The sequence below is a fragment of the Rhinatrema bivittatum genome, chromosome 2 (genome assembly GCF_901001135.1).
Source record: "Rhinatrema bivittatum chromosome 2, aRhiBiv1.1, whole genome shotgun sequence".
NCBI classification, from domain to species: domain Eukaryota; kingdom Metazoa; phylum Chordata; class Amphibia; order Gymnophiona; family Rhinatrematidae; genus Rhinatrema; species Rhinatrema bivittatum.
The window spans coordinates 825,275,159-825,291,759 of NC_042616.1; the positions used below are offsets into that span (position 1 = coordinate 825,275,159).

Genomic DNA, 16,601 nt, shown 5'->3' on the forward strand with positions numbered 1-16,601 from the left:
GGGCCGGGTGGGTGGGTTAGGTAGGGGAAGGGAGGGGAAGGTGAGGGGAGGGCAAAAGGAAGTTCTGTATTTCACATAAGGAGTTGCCGTAATAAAATAATAAATATACAACGTTTTGAAAATCTTCCCAGGAACTCACTCTGTTCTTGCACTTGTATTGTGGCTAAACCATACTGTCCCAGAAAGTCCTATAAGGTATTGAATTACACCACCTTCAGCAGAGATTCCATCCAACATCGATCTCCCCAGCCTTGCAGATTCAGATTTCTTCTTCAATAAGCTTTATACCAACACAAGAAAGGTTCCCAGATGACTACATGACGGGCTACAGTGTCATGCTGTTTGGCTCTTATGTAGTAATAGTGCATCTGCCACAATCTCTTTATGACAGACAATGCTGCTGGGGCCCAATTCTTTCGCCAATGTGCCGCCAGCTCCTGTCATCCAGTATAGCTGTGTTTAAAAAAGGATTGGATCAGTTCTTGGAAGAGAAGTCCATTACCTGCTATTAATTAAGTTGACTTAGAAAATAGCCACTGCTGTTACTAGCAACGGTAATCTGAAAGCAAGTAGATTTCCGGCTGAAGAGATATAGTAATACTCAACATTTGGGATATCATATGCTGTATCCACTTCCAATATGGCACGATCTTAGGACATTCCCACCAGATATGTATAAACATGCCAACATAATTACACTGTCTCCAACAATTAGCGTCTTGGGCGGGATAGATTTTATGTAATTTCTCAGGAGTGTAATACCAGCGAGACAGCAATTTATAGTTGGTTTCCATTAGGTTCGCAGAAATGGACCGTTTAGTAAGATTGAAGATACAGCGCTGCCATCGAGTAGGTGACCATTGTAATTGTAAGTCCTTTACCCATTCAGACTGGTATCGATGGGTCGCCTGAGTTAGCCTGGTCAACCACACATAAATATTAGAGATTGCTCCTTTGAAACCAGTTTGGGTACAGCAAAAGTTCTCAAAATTAGTTCTCGGCCTGGTCACAGCTTCCATGATGTGGGAGTCCTGCAGGCAATGACGCAATTGAAGATAATGATAGTATTCCTTGTCCGGTAGACCATATCGTTGTTGAAGTTCCGCATAAGGGATAATTTGTGAATCCTGAATGAGCTGCCCATAACACCAGATTCCCCACTTGCTCCACGTGAAGTGCAATGTACCCTTCGCATTTAGCAAATACCCATCTTTATATAAACCAATCGGTAACAATGGTGAAATTATCCCCTTCCCAGACAGAGTAGATCGACACTTGTGCCAAATATTCAGGGTAACCAGAGTAAACGGATTGTCCCTTTCCCTCTCTCTATCCTTCATCAGGAGCGCCCATACTTTTTGGTACAAAGAAACCCCATTGCCTGTTGACTGTTCTATAATTGCCCATTGTTTAGGGGTTTGGCCTGCCGACCATTCCGGAATTACCCTTAACTGGGCAGCTTGATAATATTGCAGGAAATTAGGCACCGCTAGGCCCCCCTCCTCCTTCGCTTTATAAAGGACCTGTCTGGCTATTCTCGGTGGTCTCCTGCGCCATATAAAATGGAATACCCTTGCATGTAAGGTTTTCAAGAATTTTGTTGGCAGCTCGATGGGTAGCATCTGGAATAGGTATAGCCACAGTGGTAACACATTCATTTTTATAGCCGCCACTCTCCCCCACCCAAGAAAGCATATAGGGGCACCATATCTCTAAATCCCTGGCTGTTTGTGTCATCATTGGTGTATAATTTAAAGCAAACAGTTGTCTCCAGTCTGCACTCAGGTTAATACCCAGATACTTTAATCCGAGGTTTGACCATTTAAAAGAGAAGTGATCCTGGAGACAAGCGATCTGCTGGTTAGTGAGCGACACATTCAATATCTGTCTTATTCATATTGACTCTAAACCCCGAGACAGCACTAAACCTATCCAATTCCTGGATCAAAATAGGGAAGGTAAGTTGGGGATATGCCACCGAGAACAAGATGTCATCCGCAAATAGCAATATTTTATATTGGGCATCCCCACTGACAATTCCTTTAATATCCCCATTGTGTCGAATAATAGTCGCTAAGGGCTCCATGTACAGAGCAAACAATAATGGGGATAGTGGGCACCCCTGTCTGGTACCCCTTTCCAAATTAAATGTAGGGGAGTGAACCATTAACTTTTATACAAGCCTTGGGCGAGGCGTACATAGCTGCGATCCACGTCCTAACGTTATCCTCCAGGCCAACATTTTCAACACACTAAACAAAAATCCCCAGTGGACACGGTCAAATGATTTCTCTGCATCCACCGCCATTAATATAGCTGGGACCCCATGTTCACGAGCTGTCCACATCAAATTAAGCACCTTGCGTATGTTGTCCCCTGCTTGTCTACCCGGTATAAATCCAGATTGGTCCGGCTGTACCAGCATTGGAATCACCATATTTAATCTATGTGCCAAGACTTTCGCCAAAATTTTTAAATCAAGATTAAGTAAAGATATGGGTCTATATGACCCGCACAATGATTTATCCTTTCCTGGTTTAGGTAATACAGTAATACCTGCCAGTTCCATAGTTGGTGGTAACATTGGGGCCCTGAGAATATCATTATAGACCAATTGCAAATATGGAATAAGGAGGTCCTTCTCTTTTTTATAAAAGAGACCCGAAAAACCATCCAGGCCCGGGGCCTTGTGAGGCTTAAGATTAGAGATAGCATCCAAAATTTCCCCTCTGGTGATAGGCTTGTCCAATATTTTTGACTGTTCTGCACTCAAGGTTGGCATCTTTATCCCTTGCAAATATGCGTCAATTTCCCCTACTGGTATGGACTTTTCTGCTGTATACAATTCCTTATAGAATTGGGCAAATCTGGCCCGTATGCCTGAATTGTCCAGGAGATAATTTCCCCCAGGCCCCTTTATTTTTAATATAGTGCTCTGCACTATTTGCTGCTTTAACTGCTTGGCCAGCAGCCTGCCCGGTCTATTGCCCTCCAAAAAATGGAAGCCTCTAATTCTATCTAACTTGTCCATTATTTCCCCATCCAATATATTGCGTAACTCGTTACGCTTCTTATCCAGGTCCCTAAGGGTACGCCCCCCCCATATCTTTTATGTTTTTTCTCCAGAAAATCAATATCTTTAATCAAGATCAGGCGTGCCTTCCTGGATTCTTTCAGATGTGCTGCGGCCATGGCAATAAGCTTCCCTCTGATAACTGCCTTAAAGCAGTCCCACAACCTACTTCACCATTGTTATTAAGAGAGAAATATTCTCCAGTCTCTGACCGCAAGGTATCACAGATCTGGGCATCCATGAGCAGAGTATTATTTAGTCTCCAATATTTGACCCCTGGCTCATCCTGTAAAATACAAAAGGAGCCCTGAATAATTGCGTGATCAGACCATGTGATATTTCCTATCTTGGATTCTTGACACCCCGCACACCTTAATTTACTACCTAGCCACATATCTATTGGGAGTAAGTCCCATGAACTCTGGGAAAAAAACGAATAGTCTCTTACTTTTGGATGTTGTAAGCGCCATATATCCACCAGTCCCCAATGTTCCATTAGAATTTTTAATCTCGCTCTATGCCCTTTAGTCCCGCCCCCAGGCCAATTACTGTGATCCAACTGAGGCTGCAATATGGTGTTGAAATCACCCCCCATCCAACGGACCTTGGATAAAATCGCTCAAGGATTGTTTTAACTGAATGAAAAATGCGCCCTGATTCTGGTTAGGCGCATATATATTAAGTAGTGTCACAAGTACATTATCAATTTTAGCCACCAGAGCTAGGTATCTACCCTTCCTATCTCTCCTGCTGTCTATAATTTCCACTCTTAACTCTTTGGCAAACAAAATGCCTAACCCGCATATCTTCCTCTCCTCACAATTAGAAGCAAAAAAGACCTGCGGGTAGGCCTTATTTCTTAACAACCGCTCATCCTTTCTCAAGAAGTGAGTTTCTTGTACAAAGATGACAGAGGCCTTATAGGCCTTCGCGTCCTTAAATAATAATTGGCGTTTCCTAGGATGGTTTAGGACTTTGACATTAAGAGATACAATATGCAAATTAACCATCTTCTCTATGGACTAGGACGCCGTTATTTGAGCCCCTGCCCCTCTCCGAAGAATCCCCCTTTACAACCCAACATGAAACCCCATTTTTATACACCAGACAAGTTTCCAAAAAAAAACCCCAATCCCTTCCCCCTCCTCCTTCCACCAACAGTGAGGCATCCATCCTCACCCTAAATACAGTGGAGGAATGACATCATCCTGTGTAGCCTAATAGCAAAAACTATATTACTCATTCAACTTTTCCAGATCTTATACTTGAAATGCCCCCCCCCCCTATGCCTGAATGTAAGCCCCATATATGTGCCTAACAGCATTCTGTACCCATTGTCAACCTACAACAGAAAGGACTGGTCAACCCCTCTGCTTTTGCACAGAAGCAGAGCCAACCCTAGGGGAATAATGAAATACTCCACCCCCCCCTTATTTAAAAAAAAAACAAACCCCTCCATCCACATCTAAACACTGGAGAGTATTCATCCCTCCTTCTGACCAAATCCTCCTTTGTTGCTGTCGTGTCCTCGCAGGCGTTTTCCCCCTTTTCTCATACGTTGCCATTTGGGTGCAAGACCAGTCCCTGCTTGCTGAGTCCCGGCTGCCTGCAGTTTCACTTCAATTCCATGCTGGCATAAAAATTTCTCCGCTCCTTCTGGTGTTTTCGCCACACACGAGGTCCCACTGATGGTGAACATTAAGCCAAATGGGTACAGCCACCTATAACGCACATTCTCTGCTCGCAGCGTGTCAGTGATATTTTTCATCGCCCTGCGTTTTTGCAATGTGACTGCCGACAGATCATTGAATATTTGGATCGCCGCCCCATGCCACATGATGTTCCCAATAGAGCGTGCCTTAGCCATTATCGGCTCCTTGATAGCAAAACTATGAAGGCATGCAATTACATCCCTAGGCTTATTGTTTAGAGGCTTACCCAAGGCCCTATGCGCTCGGTCAATGTTAATCAGCTGCCCATAGGGTGTCGCAGACTCAGTACTGAGCACTGCTTTGCAGATATCTTGTACCAGCTTCACATAATCTGTAGTTTCTTCTGTCTCCGGGATTCCTCGAATACGAATATTGCAGCGCCGCTGTCTATTTTCCAAATCCTCAACTTTAGTGATCAGTTCCTCTGTGGCCTGTTGAATGGCGTTGATCTCTTTAGTCTGTTGCGAAATGGCTGCTGCCTGTTCGTCTGTACTCTGTTCCACCACGTGCATCCTCTCCCCTAGCTCCTCCACCTCGATGCGAAGAGCGCCCATGTTTTCTTTTATTTCCAGCTTCAAGGACTGTATAATCTCTTTTTTTTAGCTCTTGTAGCCACATTTTCAATTCATTTCTCGTGGGACTTGGCTCATCAGTTGGCGTGTTCTGGGCCGCCACCTCTGCCGCTGACCCCTGCGCCATGTTGCCTTCTTCCCCAATGTCGGCATGCTCGTATGCGCTGCGTTCCCACTATAGGAGAACTCCGATAAATCAATTGTGCGCTGGCGAGTTGACATCCGAATCACCTATTCAGCGGCACAGTTAAAGGATCGTCCAGGGACGATTTCACTGGTTTTTTCCTCTTTTAAAAGCAACAGCTACACGGAGCTGTAAGCTTAAGCGGCCATTCACTGGGGCTGACGTCACTTCCTCCTGGCAGATGAAATTTAATGTGGATAAGTGCAAGGTGATGCATATAGGGAAAAATAACCCGTGCTATAATTACACAATGTTGGGTTCCATATTAGGTGCTACAACCCAAGAAAGAGATCTAGGTGTCATAGTGGATAACACATTGAAATCGTCGGTTCAGTGTGCTGCGGCAGTCAAAAAAAGCAAACAGAATGTTAGGAATTATTAGGAAGGGAATGATGAATAAAACGGAAAATGTCATAATGCCTCTGTATCGCTCCATGGTGAGACCGCACCTTGAATACTGTGTACAATTCTGGTCACCACATCTCAAAAAAGATATAGTTGTGATGGAGAAGGTACAGAGAAGGGCAACCAAAATGATAAGGGGAATGGAACAGCTCCCCTATGAGGAAAGGCTGAAGAGGTTAGGTCTGTTCAGCTTGGAGAAGAGACAGCTGAGGGGGGATATGATAGAGGTCTTTAAGATCATGTGAGGTCTTGAACGAGTAGATGTGACTCGGTTATTTACACTTTCGAATACTAGAAGGACTAGAGGGCATTCCATGAAGTTAGCAAGCAGCACATTTAAGACTAATCGGAGAAAATTCTTTTTCACTCAGCACACAATAAAGCTCTGGAATTTGTTGCCAGAGGATGTGGTTAGTGCAGTTAGTGTAGCTGGGTTCAAAAAAGGTTTGGATACGTTTTTGGAGGAGAAGTCCATTAATGGCTATTAATCAAGTTTACTTAGGGAATAGCCACTGATATTAATTGCCTCAGTAGTGTGGGATCTTCTTAGTGTCTGGTTAATTGAAAGTTCTTGTGGCCTGGTTTGGCCTCTGTTGGAAATAGGATGCTGGGCTTGATGGACCCTTGGTCTGACCTGGCATGGCATTTTCTTATGCTCTTATGTTCTAAACTCCGCCTTACATAGAATGGTGCCACCTACCCCAGGCGTTGCAAACATGTTATTGCTATGTTGAGATCCGATTCCAGCGTAATCGGGTTCGATGCTACTATTAACCAGTCGTCGAGGTAAGGGAAAATAGTTAGCCCCTGTAAGCGAAGATGGGCCACCACCACCACCATGCATTTTGTGAACACCCTGGGGGCTGCCGAGAGTCCAAAGGGCAGGACTCTGTATTGGTAATGTCGATTGTGGTACTGGAAACATAGGTACTGCCAATAGGATTTGTGGATTGGAATGTGTGTGTACGCATCCTTGAGGTCTATAGAACACATCCAATCCTTGGGTTGTATTAAGGGTAGGATGGATTTCAGAGACACCATCTTGAACTTTTCCCGAACTAGGCACTTGTTGAGTTCCCTGAGGTCTAGGATGGGTCGAGTGCCCCCCGTCTTCTTTGGAATGAGGAAATATGGAGAATAGAACCCCTGGCCCTGTAATGCCCGAGGAATTGGGCGGATTGCTTTTTGTTGGAGAAGAATGGTTAACTCCTGGGCCAATTGGGTTTGTGATGGATGTCTCTTTTTCAGGGGAAAGTGAGGAGTGATTGGTTTGGATAGGAAGTGTAACTGATATCCGTCCTTTACGATGTCGAGTACCCACTGATCTGTCGTGATGGTTTGCCATGCGGCCAGACAAGCCGTTATTCTGCCCGGGAGAGCTTTCGGTAACCTGTGTGGTGGTGGTGGCAATGAGTTCAAAAAGACTGTGAGGTCTTTGCCGGAACTGTTGGCTGTTGTGGTTGTTGTTGCCGCTGTGTGCGAGGTCTTCCTCTCCTTTGTTGTTGCGGAGGGTTGTTATTGGGTTGCCTGTGGTAGGGTAGATAGGGTTGTTGTCGAAAATTCTGATAACTCCTGTATGGTTTCCTGGAGAAAGGCTGTCTGCGTGAGGCAGAGAAAAATCGTTTGGCCAACCCTGGGGCAGCAAGTGATTGGACCGCTAGTGCTTGATCCTTTAGCTTACTTACTGTGTCATTGAGGCGGTCCCCGAAGAGGTTATCGCCTGTGCATGGTAAGTTAGCTAGTCTCTCATGGAGCTCTTCTCGGATAGCACTAGCCTTCAGCCAGGCAAGACGTCTGGCCGCTATAGCCATGGCAGAAGCTCTGGAAGAGTTTTCGAAACCCTCGTAGACTGCTCGTAGCATATGACGAGTGCATTCTTCCATGTCCGATATTAGGGACGGAATGGTCTCTCCTGATGACGTAAACATGCACTTGGTAGCTTGTAAGAACATAAGAAAATGCCATACTGGGTCAGACCAAGGGTCCATCAAGCCCAGCATCCTGTTTCCAACAGTGGCCAATCCAAGCCATAAGAACCTGGCAAGTACCCAAAAACTACCGTATTTTTCGCTCCATAAGACGCACTTTTTTTCCCCCAAAAGTGGGGGGAAAATGTATGTGCGTCTTATGGAGCGAATATAAAAAAAACAAACAAAAATCTAACAACCCCCCCCCCCTCCTGACTCCCCCAAGACCTGCCGACTTAGTTTACCCTGACCCCCCCAAGACCTGCCGACTTAATTTACCGCAACCCCCCACCCTCCTGACCCCCCCAAGACCTGCCAAACGTCCCTGGTGGTCCAGCGGGGGTCCAGGAGCGGTCCGGGAACGATCTCCTGGGTGTGGGGCCGTCGGCTGCCAGTAATCAAAATGGCGCCGACGGCCCTTTGCCCTCACTATGTCACTGGGACCGACCACTGCTATTGGTCGGTCTCAGTGATATAGTGAGGGCAAAGGGCCGTCGGCGCCATTTTGATTACTGGCAGCCGACGGCCCCACACCCAGGAGATCGTTCCCGGACCGCTCCTGGACCCCCGCTGGACCACCAGGGACGTTTGGCAGGTCTTGGGGGGGTCAGGAGGGTGGGGGGTTGCGGTAAATTAAGTCGGCAGGTCTTGGGGGGGTCAGGAGGGTGGAGGGTCGCGGTAAATTAAGTCGGCAGGTCTTGGGGGGGGGTCGCGGTAAATTAAGTCGGCAGGTCTTGGGGGAGTCAGGAGGGTGGGGGTTGTTAATTTAAAGTGTGGGATGGGGTTGGTTTTTTTTTGGGGGGGGGGAGGGGTTCCCAGAGAAAAAAGTTTTCTGATCTGGGGAGTGGACCGAAATGGCCCTCCCCAGACCCGAAAACAAAATGGGGAGGAAAAAAAAAAAAAGCTATGCTCTCCCCTAATTTGCTCCATAAGATGCCCAGACGCAGAGCCGGTTTAGCACAATTTTTTTTTTTTTTAAATTTTCCCCCTCTGAATCCTAGGTGCGTCTTATGGTCAGGTGCGTCTTATGGAGCGAAAAATACGGTAAGTCTCTTCCATGTAACCATTGCTAATGGCAGTGGCTATTCTCTAAGTGAACTTAATAGCAGGTAATTTACTTCTCCTCCAAGAACTTATCCAATCCTTTTTTAAACACAGCTATACTAACTGCACTAACCACATTCGCTGGCAACAAATTCCAGAGTTTAATTGTGCGTTGAGTAAAAAAGAACTTTCTCCTATTAGTTTTAAATGTGCCCCATGCTAACTTCATGGAGTGCCCCCTAGTCTTTCTACTATCCGAAAGAGTAAATAACCGATTCACATCTACCCGTTCTAGACCTCTCATGATTTTAAACACCTCTATCATATCCCCCCTCAGTCGTCTCTTCTCCAAGCTGAAAAGTCCTAACCTCTTTAGTCTTTCCTCATAGGGGAGTTGTTCCATTCCCCTTATTTTGGTAGCCCTTCTCTGTACCTTCTCCATCGCAATTATATCTTTTTTGAGATGCGGCGACCAGAATTGTACACAGTATTCAAGGTGCGGTCTCACCATGAAGCGATACAGAGGCATTATGACATTTTCCGTTTTATTCACCATTCCTTTTCTAATAATTCCCAACATTCTGTTTGCTTTTTTGACTGCCGCAGCACACTGCACCGACGATTTCAGTGTGTTATCCACTATGACACCTAGATCTCTTTCTTGGGTTGTAGCACCTAATATGGAACCCAACATTGTGTAATTATAGCACGGGTTATTTTTCCCTATATGCATCACCTTGCACTTATCCACATTAAATTTCATCTGCCATTTGGATGCCCAATTTTCCAGTCTCACAAGGTCTTCCTGCAATTTATCACAATCTGCTTGTGATTTAACTACTCTGAACAATTTTGTGTCGTCTGCAAATTTGATTATCTCACTCGTCGTATTTCTTTCCAAATCATTTATAAATATATTGAACAGTAAGGGTCCCAATACAGATCCCTGAGGCACTCCACTGTCCACTCCCTTCCACTGAGAAAATTGCCCATTTAATCCTACTCTCTGTTTCCTGTCTTTTAGCCAGTTTGCAATCCAGGAAAGGACATCGCCACCTATCCCATGACTTTTTACTTTTCCTAGAAGCCTCTCATGAGGAACTTTGTCAAACGCCTTCTGAAAATCCAAGTATACTATATCTACCGGTTCACCCTTATCCACATGTTTATTAACTCCTTCAAAAAAGTGAAGCAGATTTGTGAGGCAAGACTTGCCCTGGGTAAAGCCATGCTGACTTTGTTCCATTAAACCATGTCTTTCTATATGTTCTGTGATTTTGATGTTTAGAACACTTTCCATTATTTTTCCTGGCACTGACGTCAGGCTAACCGGTCTGTAGTTTCCCGGATCGCCCCTTGGGCCCTTTTTAAATATTGGGGTTACATTTGCTATCCTCCAGCATTCATACATATACTGTACCATGTAAAAGTTATGGTCGCCGCATCTCAAAAAAGATATAATTGCGATGGAGAAGGTACAGAGAAGGGCTACCAAAATGATAAGGGGAATGGAACAACTCCCCTATGAGGAAAGACTAAAGAGATTAGGACTTTTCAGCTTGGAGAAGAGACGACTGAGGGGGGATATGATAGAGGTGTTTAAAATCATGAGAGGTCTAGAACGGGTAGATGTGAATCGGTTATTTACTCTTTCAGATAGTAGAAGGACTAGGGGACACTCCATGAAGTTAGCATGGGGCACATTTAAAACTAATCGGAGAAAGTTCTTTTTTACTCAACGCACAATTAAACTCTGGAATTTGTTGCCAGAGAATGTGGTTCGTGCAGGTAGTATAGCTGTGTTTAAAAAAGGATTGGATAAGTTCTTGGAGGAGAAGTCCATTACCTGCTATTAGGTTCACTTAGAGAATAGCCACTGCCATTAGCAATGGTTACATGGAATAGACTTAGTTTTTGGGTACTTGCCAGGTTCTTATGGCCTGGATTGGCCACTGTTGGAAACAGGATGCTGGGCTTGATGGACCCTTGGTCTGACCCAGTATGGCATTTTCTTATGTTCTTATGTTCTTATGGTGAATTCGTGCCGTAAGCATTGCGTTCTGATAGACTCGTTTCGCAAAGTCATCCAGGGCCTTATTATCCTTCCCTGGAGGAGCAGATGCATGAGTCTTCGGTTTCCGGGACTTTTGTAGCGCGGACTCCACCACTATGGAGTCATGTGGAAGTTGAGGGATCGCATACATTGAAGGCTTTTGAAGTTTGAATTTTAGATCCGTTTTCCTGGATACGGCTGGCAGAGCAAAGGGGGTGTCCCATGATTTTTGCAGGACCCCGTGTAGAATCGCGTGTGGTGGAAGAGCCGACGGTTCCCCCAGCGCGTCGAAAATTTTTAGCAATCCCAATGTTTCCGCTCTCGGTTCCGGTAGCTTTTGGACATCCAATTTTAGAATGGTTCCTATCTTATCTATGAACTTGGGGTAGGTGAGATCCTCCGGAGGGGGATAAGGTTCCGCTGGTTGATCCAGAGGATCAGATGGGTATCCGGTAGAAGACAGCGGTGAGGAGTGTATGGATATGGAGTCTCCTGGGGGAGATGGGGAACGGGCCAGAGAGACTGGTGAAGAAGGAGATAGTGTAGACGGTATATCTCGTTGGGTTTGCTGTTGAGTAGGTTTAGTGTCATCTGTCGGGGAAGTGGACTTAGGAGGTAGAGTGTACGATGATTGTAGAGTTTCAAAAAAGCCCACTAAGGACTGTGTCAGGTCCCAAAAGGCTTTTGAGGTTTGAGGTGGCATTGCAGGACGCTTTTCCAAGTGAGGTGGTTCGTGCGTTAACTCTGAAGGAGGAGGATTAGAATGTCTCTCGTCCTCTGATGGATCACTCCACTCCGTTGCCTGTTGACGAGTGGACTGTATACTTCTTGATCTGCTAGAGGATGGAGATGACGAAATTGGAATAACTCCATGAGACGTAGATTGAGATCGATCAGACTTACTCTTATAATGGGAGGAAGATGAAGATGAAGACTTCACTCCTTTGTGATGGGACACATGATGTCGTTTTGAGTGACTATGGTCCCTACTCGAGGAGGGGGAAGAGTCAGAATGGTGTCGATGTCTCTTCCTTGTTAACGAATGTCTACGGTCTCGTGACTGTCTGTCCGCATATTCTGTTCTGTAGGAACAGCTATCTAGTCGTTTACCCTCCTGCGGATCAGTACTTGTGTTGGGTGGGGATACTATTTCCCGCGGCAACTTCTCCGAGACTTGACCCAGTTGTTCCGTTTGTTTGGGTTGGACTGCGGTGCTGTCCTGTCCCTGCAATGGGTGTTTGAATGAGAATCATGTTTTGATGCTGATTCCATTCTTTTCTTCTTCGGCGCCGATTGTGACTCCGGCGCCGGGTGAATTCTCGGCGCCGAGTGTTTTCGGTCCGACTTTGATGGCGGTTCTGCCTGTGACTTCGGCACCGACTGTTTTGGCTCCGAGTGAGACTTCGGCTCCGAGTGAGACTTCGGCGCCGGCTGAGACTTCGGGGCCGGCTGCGATCCTAGCGTCAATCGAGACCTTTTCGGCGCCGTTTCGGCCTTCTTTGGTATCGATTTGGATCCTTCCGGTGCCGTTTTTGGAATTTTTTGCGGCGGCTCCGAGTCTCTATCTCGCTCCAGGTGCTGTGATAGCATTAAGGACCGCACTGGATTGCTTTTAATTAGCGACTGGGTACTGGGCTCAGACAATTTGTAAGGCCCTTGTTTCCCAGATTCCGGACATTGGGGGTGAAGACCAGATCCCTGGTTTACCGCCTCTTTGTTTTTTCTCTTCGCTTCACGTACCTTTGGGGACTGTGGGTCCTAGGAAGCTGCTCTCTTACTGGAGGTTGATGTCCTGGATTTTGGTCCCGGAGAAGAGTGGGTCGTAGACGCTTTGTCTTCCGACGAGTGTTCCAGCCACCTGTAGCTCCTATGCCGACGAGCCCTCGGAGACATTCTATCCAATGTTCGCAGTCGGTTTGAATGTGGTCGCGTCCTAGACAGCGGTAGCATAGATCATGTCCGTCGGTGACGGACAGGATCTTGCCGCACAGACACGGCTTGAATCCCGACTGTTTTTTAGACATATTTATTTGGATACGCTTTCTTCTTGAGGAGAAAAAGGCTCCGCGTGTGCTCCTGCGCGCGGAAAAAAACAGACTGAGGAGAACCGTTGACTACTGCGTGGGAACCCACGCGCAGCCGCAGAGGATCAAAGATCTACACTCTGCTACGAAGCTCTGCCTCCCGGGCCCTGATTGACAGTTCCCATACAGCATGGCTAATTCAGCCCTGCTATCGACGGGAAAGTCCTGCATTCCCATGTTAGAGGTTACCGCACTCTCCGCACGGTGTTTGCTAGTCTGGGGGAGGGGGAACAGTGGGGGTAAGAGTTTTGTGAGAGCGGGTGGGGAGAGAGGGTGGCAGGAAGCCTTGGATTACAACAATAACCAAAGGGGAAACAGGAGGTCCCCCCCCCCCGACACATTTTACTATAAGGGCGGTGCATGGCAGGAGGGGGGGCTGCACGGCTCGTCCCACTGGGACAATGTTCATATAATGGGGCAGGGGGTGCACATCGGGCCACTGCCCACAAATGACATTTCTTTTACATTTTTACTGTGCTACTTACCTGGATATCTTTTGAAGATATTGAGATAAATAGCAAGTTATTCAGCCACACAACATCAGATAACTCAGGCCTGGACTGAAGCAGGTGTAAAGTTATGCGGCTAAGTCAGCAGGGATAGTACAGAATCAACTAACGTAGCGGGATAATGAAACCCTCCCAGAAATGCCAAGGGGCATTGAGCCCAGAATCCGTCCCTGACACTGCCAGTCTGGGGCACAAGGACCCGGCAGACCCCCAATAACTGATGCATTTCTTGTATCTCACCCCCAAGGATAAGCACCGGCTTTCCCGAGTCCACCTGGCTAATAACTCTTTATGGACTTTTCCTTCAGGGACTTCTCCAATCCTTTTCTGAAATCCAAATGCTCTGGCAACAGATTCCATCGCTTGATTGTGCCCTGAGTGAAAAATCCTTCCTAGGACTTGTTTTAAATCTGCCACTTGCTACAATCATGGGGCGTCCTCTAGTCCTAGTGAAGTTTCAGAGGGTAAATAACCATTCCCTATTTATCCGTTCCACCCCACTCGTGACTTATAAATCCCAATTATATCCCCTTCTCTGCCTTCTCGTCCTCCACAAGTCTCTCTATAGAATATACTGAGAGAACTCAGAGATTTACATTTAAAATGTGTTTCATAGGGCAAGCTTTGCAATATGAAATTTTAGCAAATGTAAGAGAAAGCGACAGAATAAATAAGAGATCGGGGAAGACGGGAGAGAACGGGATCAGGAGCACAAACAGAGGAAGGGGAAGGAGAAGAGGGGAGCAATCTCTCATCTGTACAGACAGATTGCAGATCTGCATCTGAGAAACTCCACATTCTGACTGCTAATGATTTAATGCAAACAAATAAAGCAAAAGTAAAAGAGAGAGATTCTTCTACCTCCAAAGCTTGTGATCAGTTTCTTCAATTGCTGAGGGTATCTCAGTGGGAAATCCATTCTCAGGTCAGTAGAAACAGCCTCTGGTTCTGGAAACTCCACCATCTGACACCTACAGGTAAGAGAGTCACTGGGATTATTCTGGGAGATGTTCAACCCCAGGGGACAGAGATGGGACAGGAGGAGAGAATGAGATATAACTACAGGTAAGAGAGTCACTGGGATTATTCTGGGAGATGTTCAACCCCAGGGGACAGAGATGGGACAGGGGGAGGGAGTGAGTCATTGGAATTATTCTGGGAGATGTTCAACCCCAGGGGACAGAGATGGGACAGGGGGAGGGAATGAGTCACTGGGATTATTCTGGGAGATGTTCAACCACAGGGGACAGAGATGGGACAGGGGGAGGGAGTGAGTCATTGGAATTATTCTGGGAGATGTTCAACCCCAGGGGACAGAGAAGGGACAGGTGGAGGGAGAGAGTCATTGGGATTATTCTGGGAGATGTTCAACCCCAGGGGATAGAGATGGGACAGGGGGAGGGAGTGAGTCACTGGGATTATTCTGGGAGATGTTCAACCCCAGGGGATAGAGATGGGACAGGGGGAGGGAGTGCGTCACTGGGATTATTCTGGGAGATGTTCAACCCCAGGGGATAGAGATGGGACAGGGGGAGGGAGTGCGTCACTGGGATTATTCTGGGAGATGTTCAACCCCAGGGGATAGAGATGGGACAGGTGGAGGGAGTGCGTCACTGGGATTATTCTGGGAGATGTTCAACCCCAGGGGATAGAGATGGGACAGGGGGAGGGAAAGAGTCACTGGGATTATTCCAGGAGATGTTCAACCCCAGGGGACAGAGATGGGACAGGTGGAGGGAGTGCGTCACTGGGATTATTCTGGAAGATGTTCACCCCCAGGGGATAGAGATGGGAGAGGTGGAGGGAGCGAGTCACTGGGATTATTCTGGGAGATGTTCAACCCCAGGGGATAGAGATGGGACAGGTGGAGGGAGCAAGTCACTGGGATTATTCTGGGAGATGTTCACCCCCAGGGGATAGAGATGGGACAGATGGAGGGAGGGAGTCACTGGGATTATTCTGGGAGATGTTCACCCCCAGGGGACAGAGATGGGACAGGTGGAGGGAATGATTTGTACAGGAAAATTGGTTCTTACCTGCTAATTTATGTTCCTGTAGTCCCACAGATCAGTCCAGACTCCTGGGTTTTGCCTCCCTTCCAGCAGATAGAGTCAGAGAGAAACCTCACAGGCACTGCCTCTTAACCTGGTGTGTCACCTGCAGCTCCTCAGTATTATTTATTTATTTAAAAAAATGTTTAGATATCGCGTCAGTGTACAGAGAACAGGAACATACGCCAGAGCGTTATACATTTAACATAAGGTTAATATATGAATTCTTAAACATGAAACAAGTAAACATAATTAAAGCAAAACATATCAATTAAACGCAACTTAACTGAGCAACGTACCCAAGCCTAAAATATCTAACAAAATTTCTAATAAATCAGCTCTATAATACACCCCAGAATGAGCAGAGGAAAAGATGAAAATTCATAAATTGAAAACCAAATTTGAAACTTTTCTTGAAAAGACTAAATGGGAAACCTATGCCATTCTTCAAATTCTCCAGAATCATTAGGGTAAACAAAACCAAGCACACTCTCCAAACATTCCCTCCACCAATGGGTGGACTGATCTGTGGTACAACAGGAATGAAAATTAGCAGGTAAGAACCAATTTCCCTTTCCCTGTACCTACCCATATCACTGCAGACTCCTGGGATGTGCCAACGCTTCCCTAACTGGAGTGGGACTGTGAGAGTCCTGCACAAAGTACACCTTCACTGAAATTTCCAACATCCGAGGCCAGGACGTCCAATCGGTAGTGTCTGGCAAAGGCATCTAAGTAGCCACCCTGTAAATCTCTTGTGGTGACACTCGCTGACATTCTGCCCAGGAAGTTGCCTGGGAACGAGTAGAATGAGCCCTTAATCCCTCCGGGCCGGGTCGATGGCAACAAATATATGCAGAACCAATAGCCTCCTTCAACCAACATGATATAGTGGCCTTTGAAACTTTCAGATCTTTTTTTGCACCACTCCATAGCACAAAAATGCG

At 46.4% G+C, this 16,601-nt stretch overlaps 1 protein-coding gene across 1 annotated transcript in view; it reads right to left on the reverse strand.

Annotated features, from left to right (window-relative positions):
- Window positions 1-14,382: 14,382 nt before the first annotated feature.
- The window catches only part of LOC115085846 (E3 ubiquitin-protein ligase TRIM39-like), a 30,974-nt gene continuing 28,755 nt past the window's right edge, over window positions 14,383-16,601 (reverse strand). Inside the window, exon 5 of the mRNA XM_029592348.1 lies at window positions 14,383-14,574. Coding sequence (XP_029448208.1) covers window positions 14,418-14,574 — 157 coding nt within the window. The 3' untranslated portion in view covers window positions 14,383-14,417. The remainder of the gene's footprint in view (window positions 14,575-16,601) is intronic.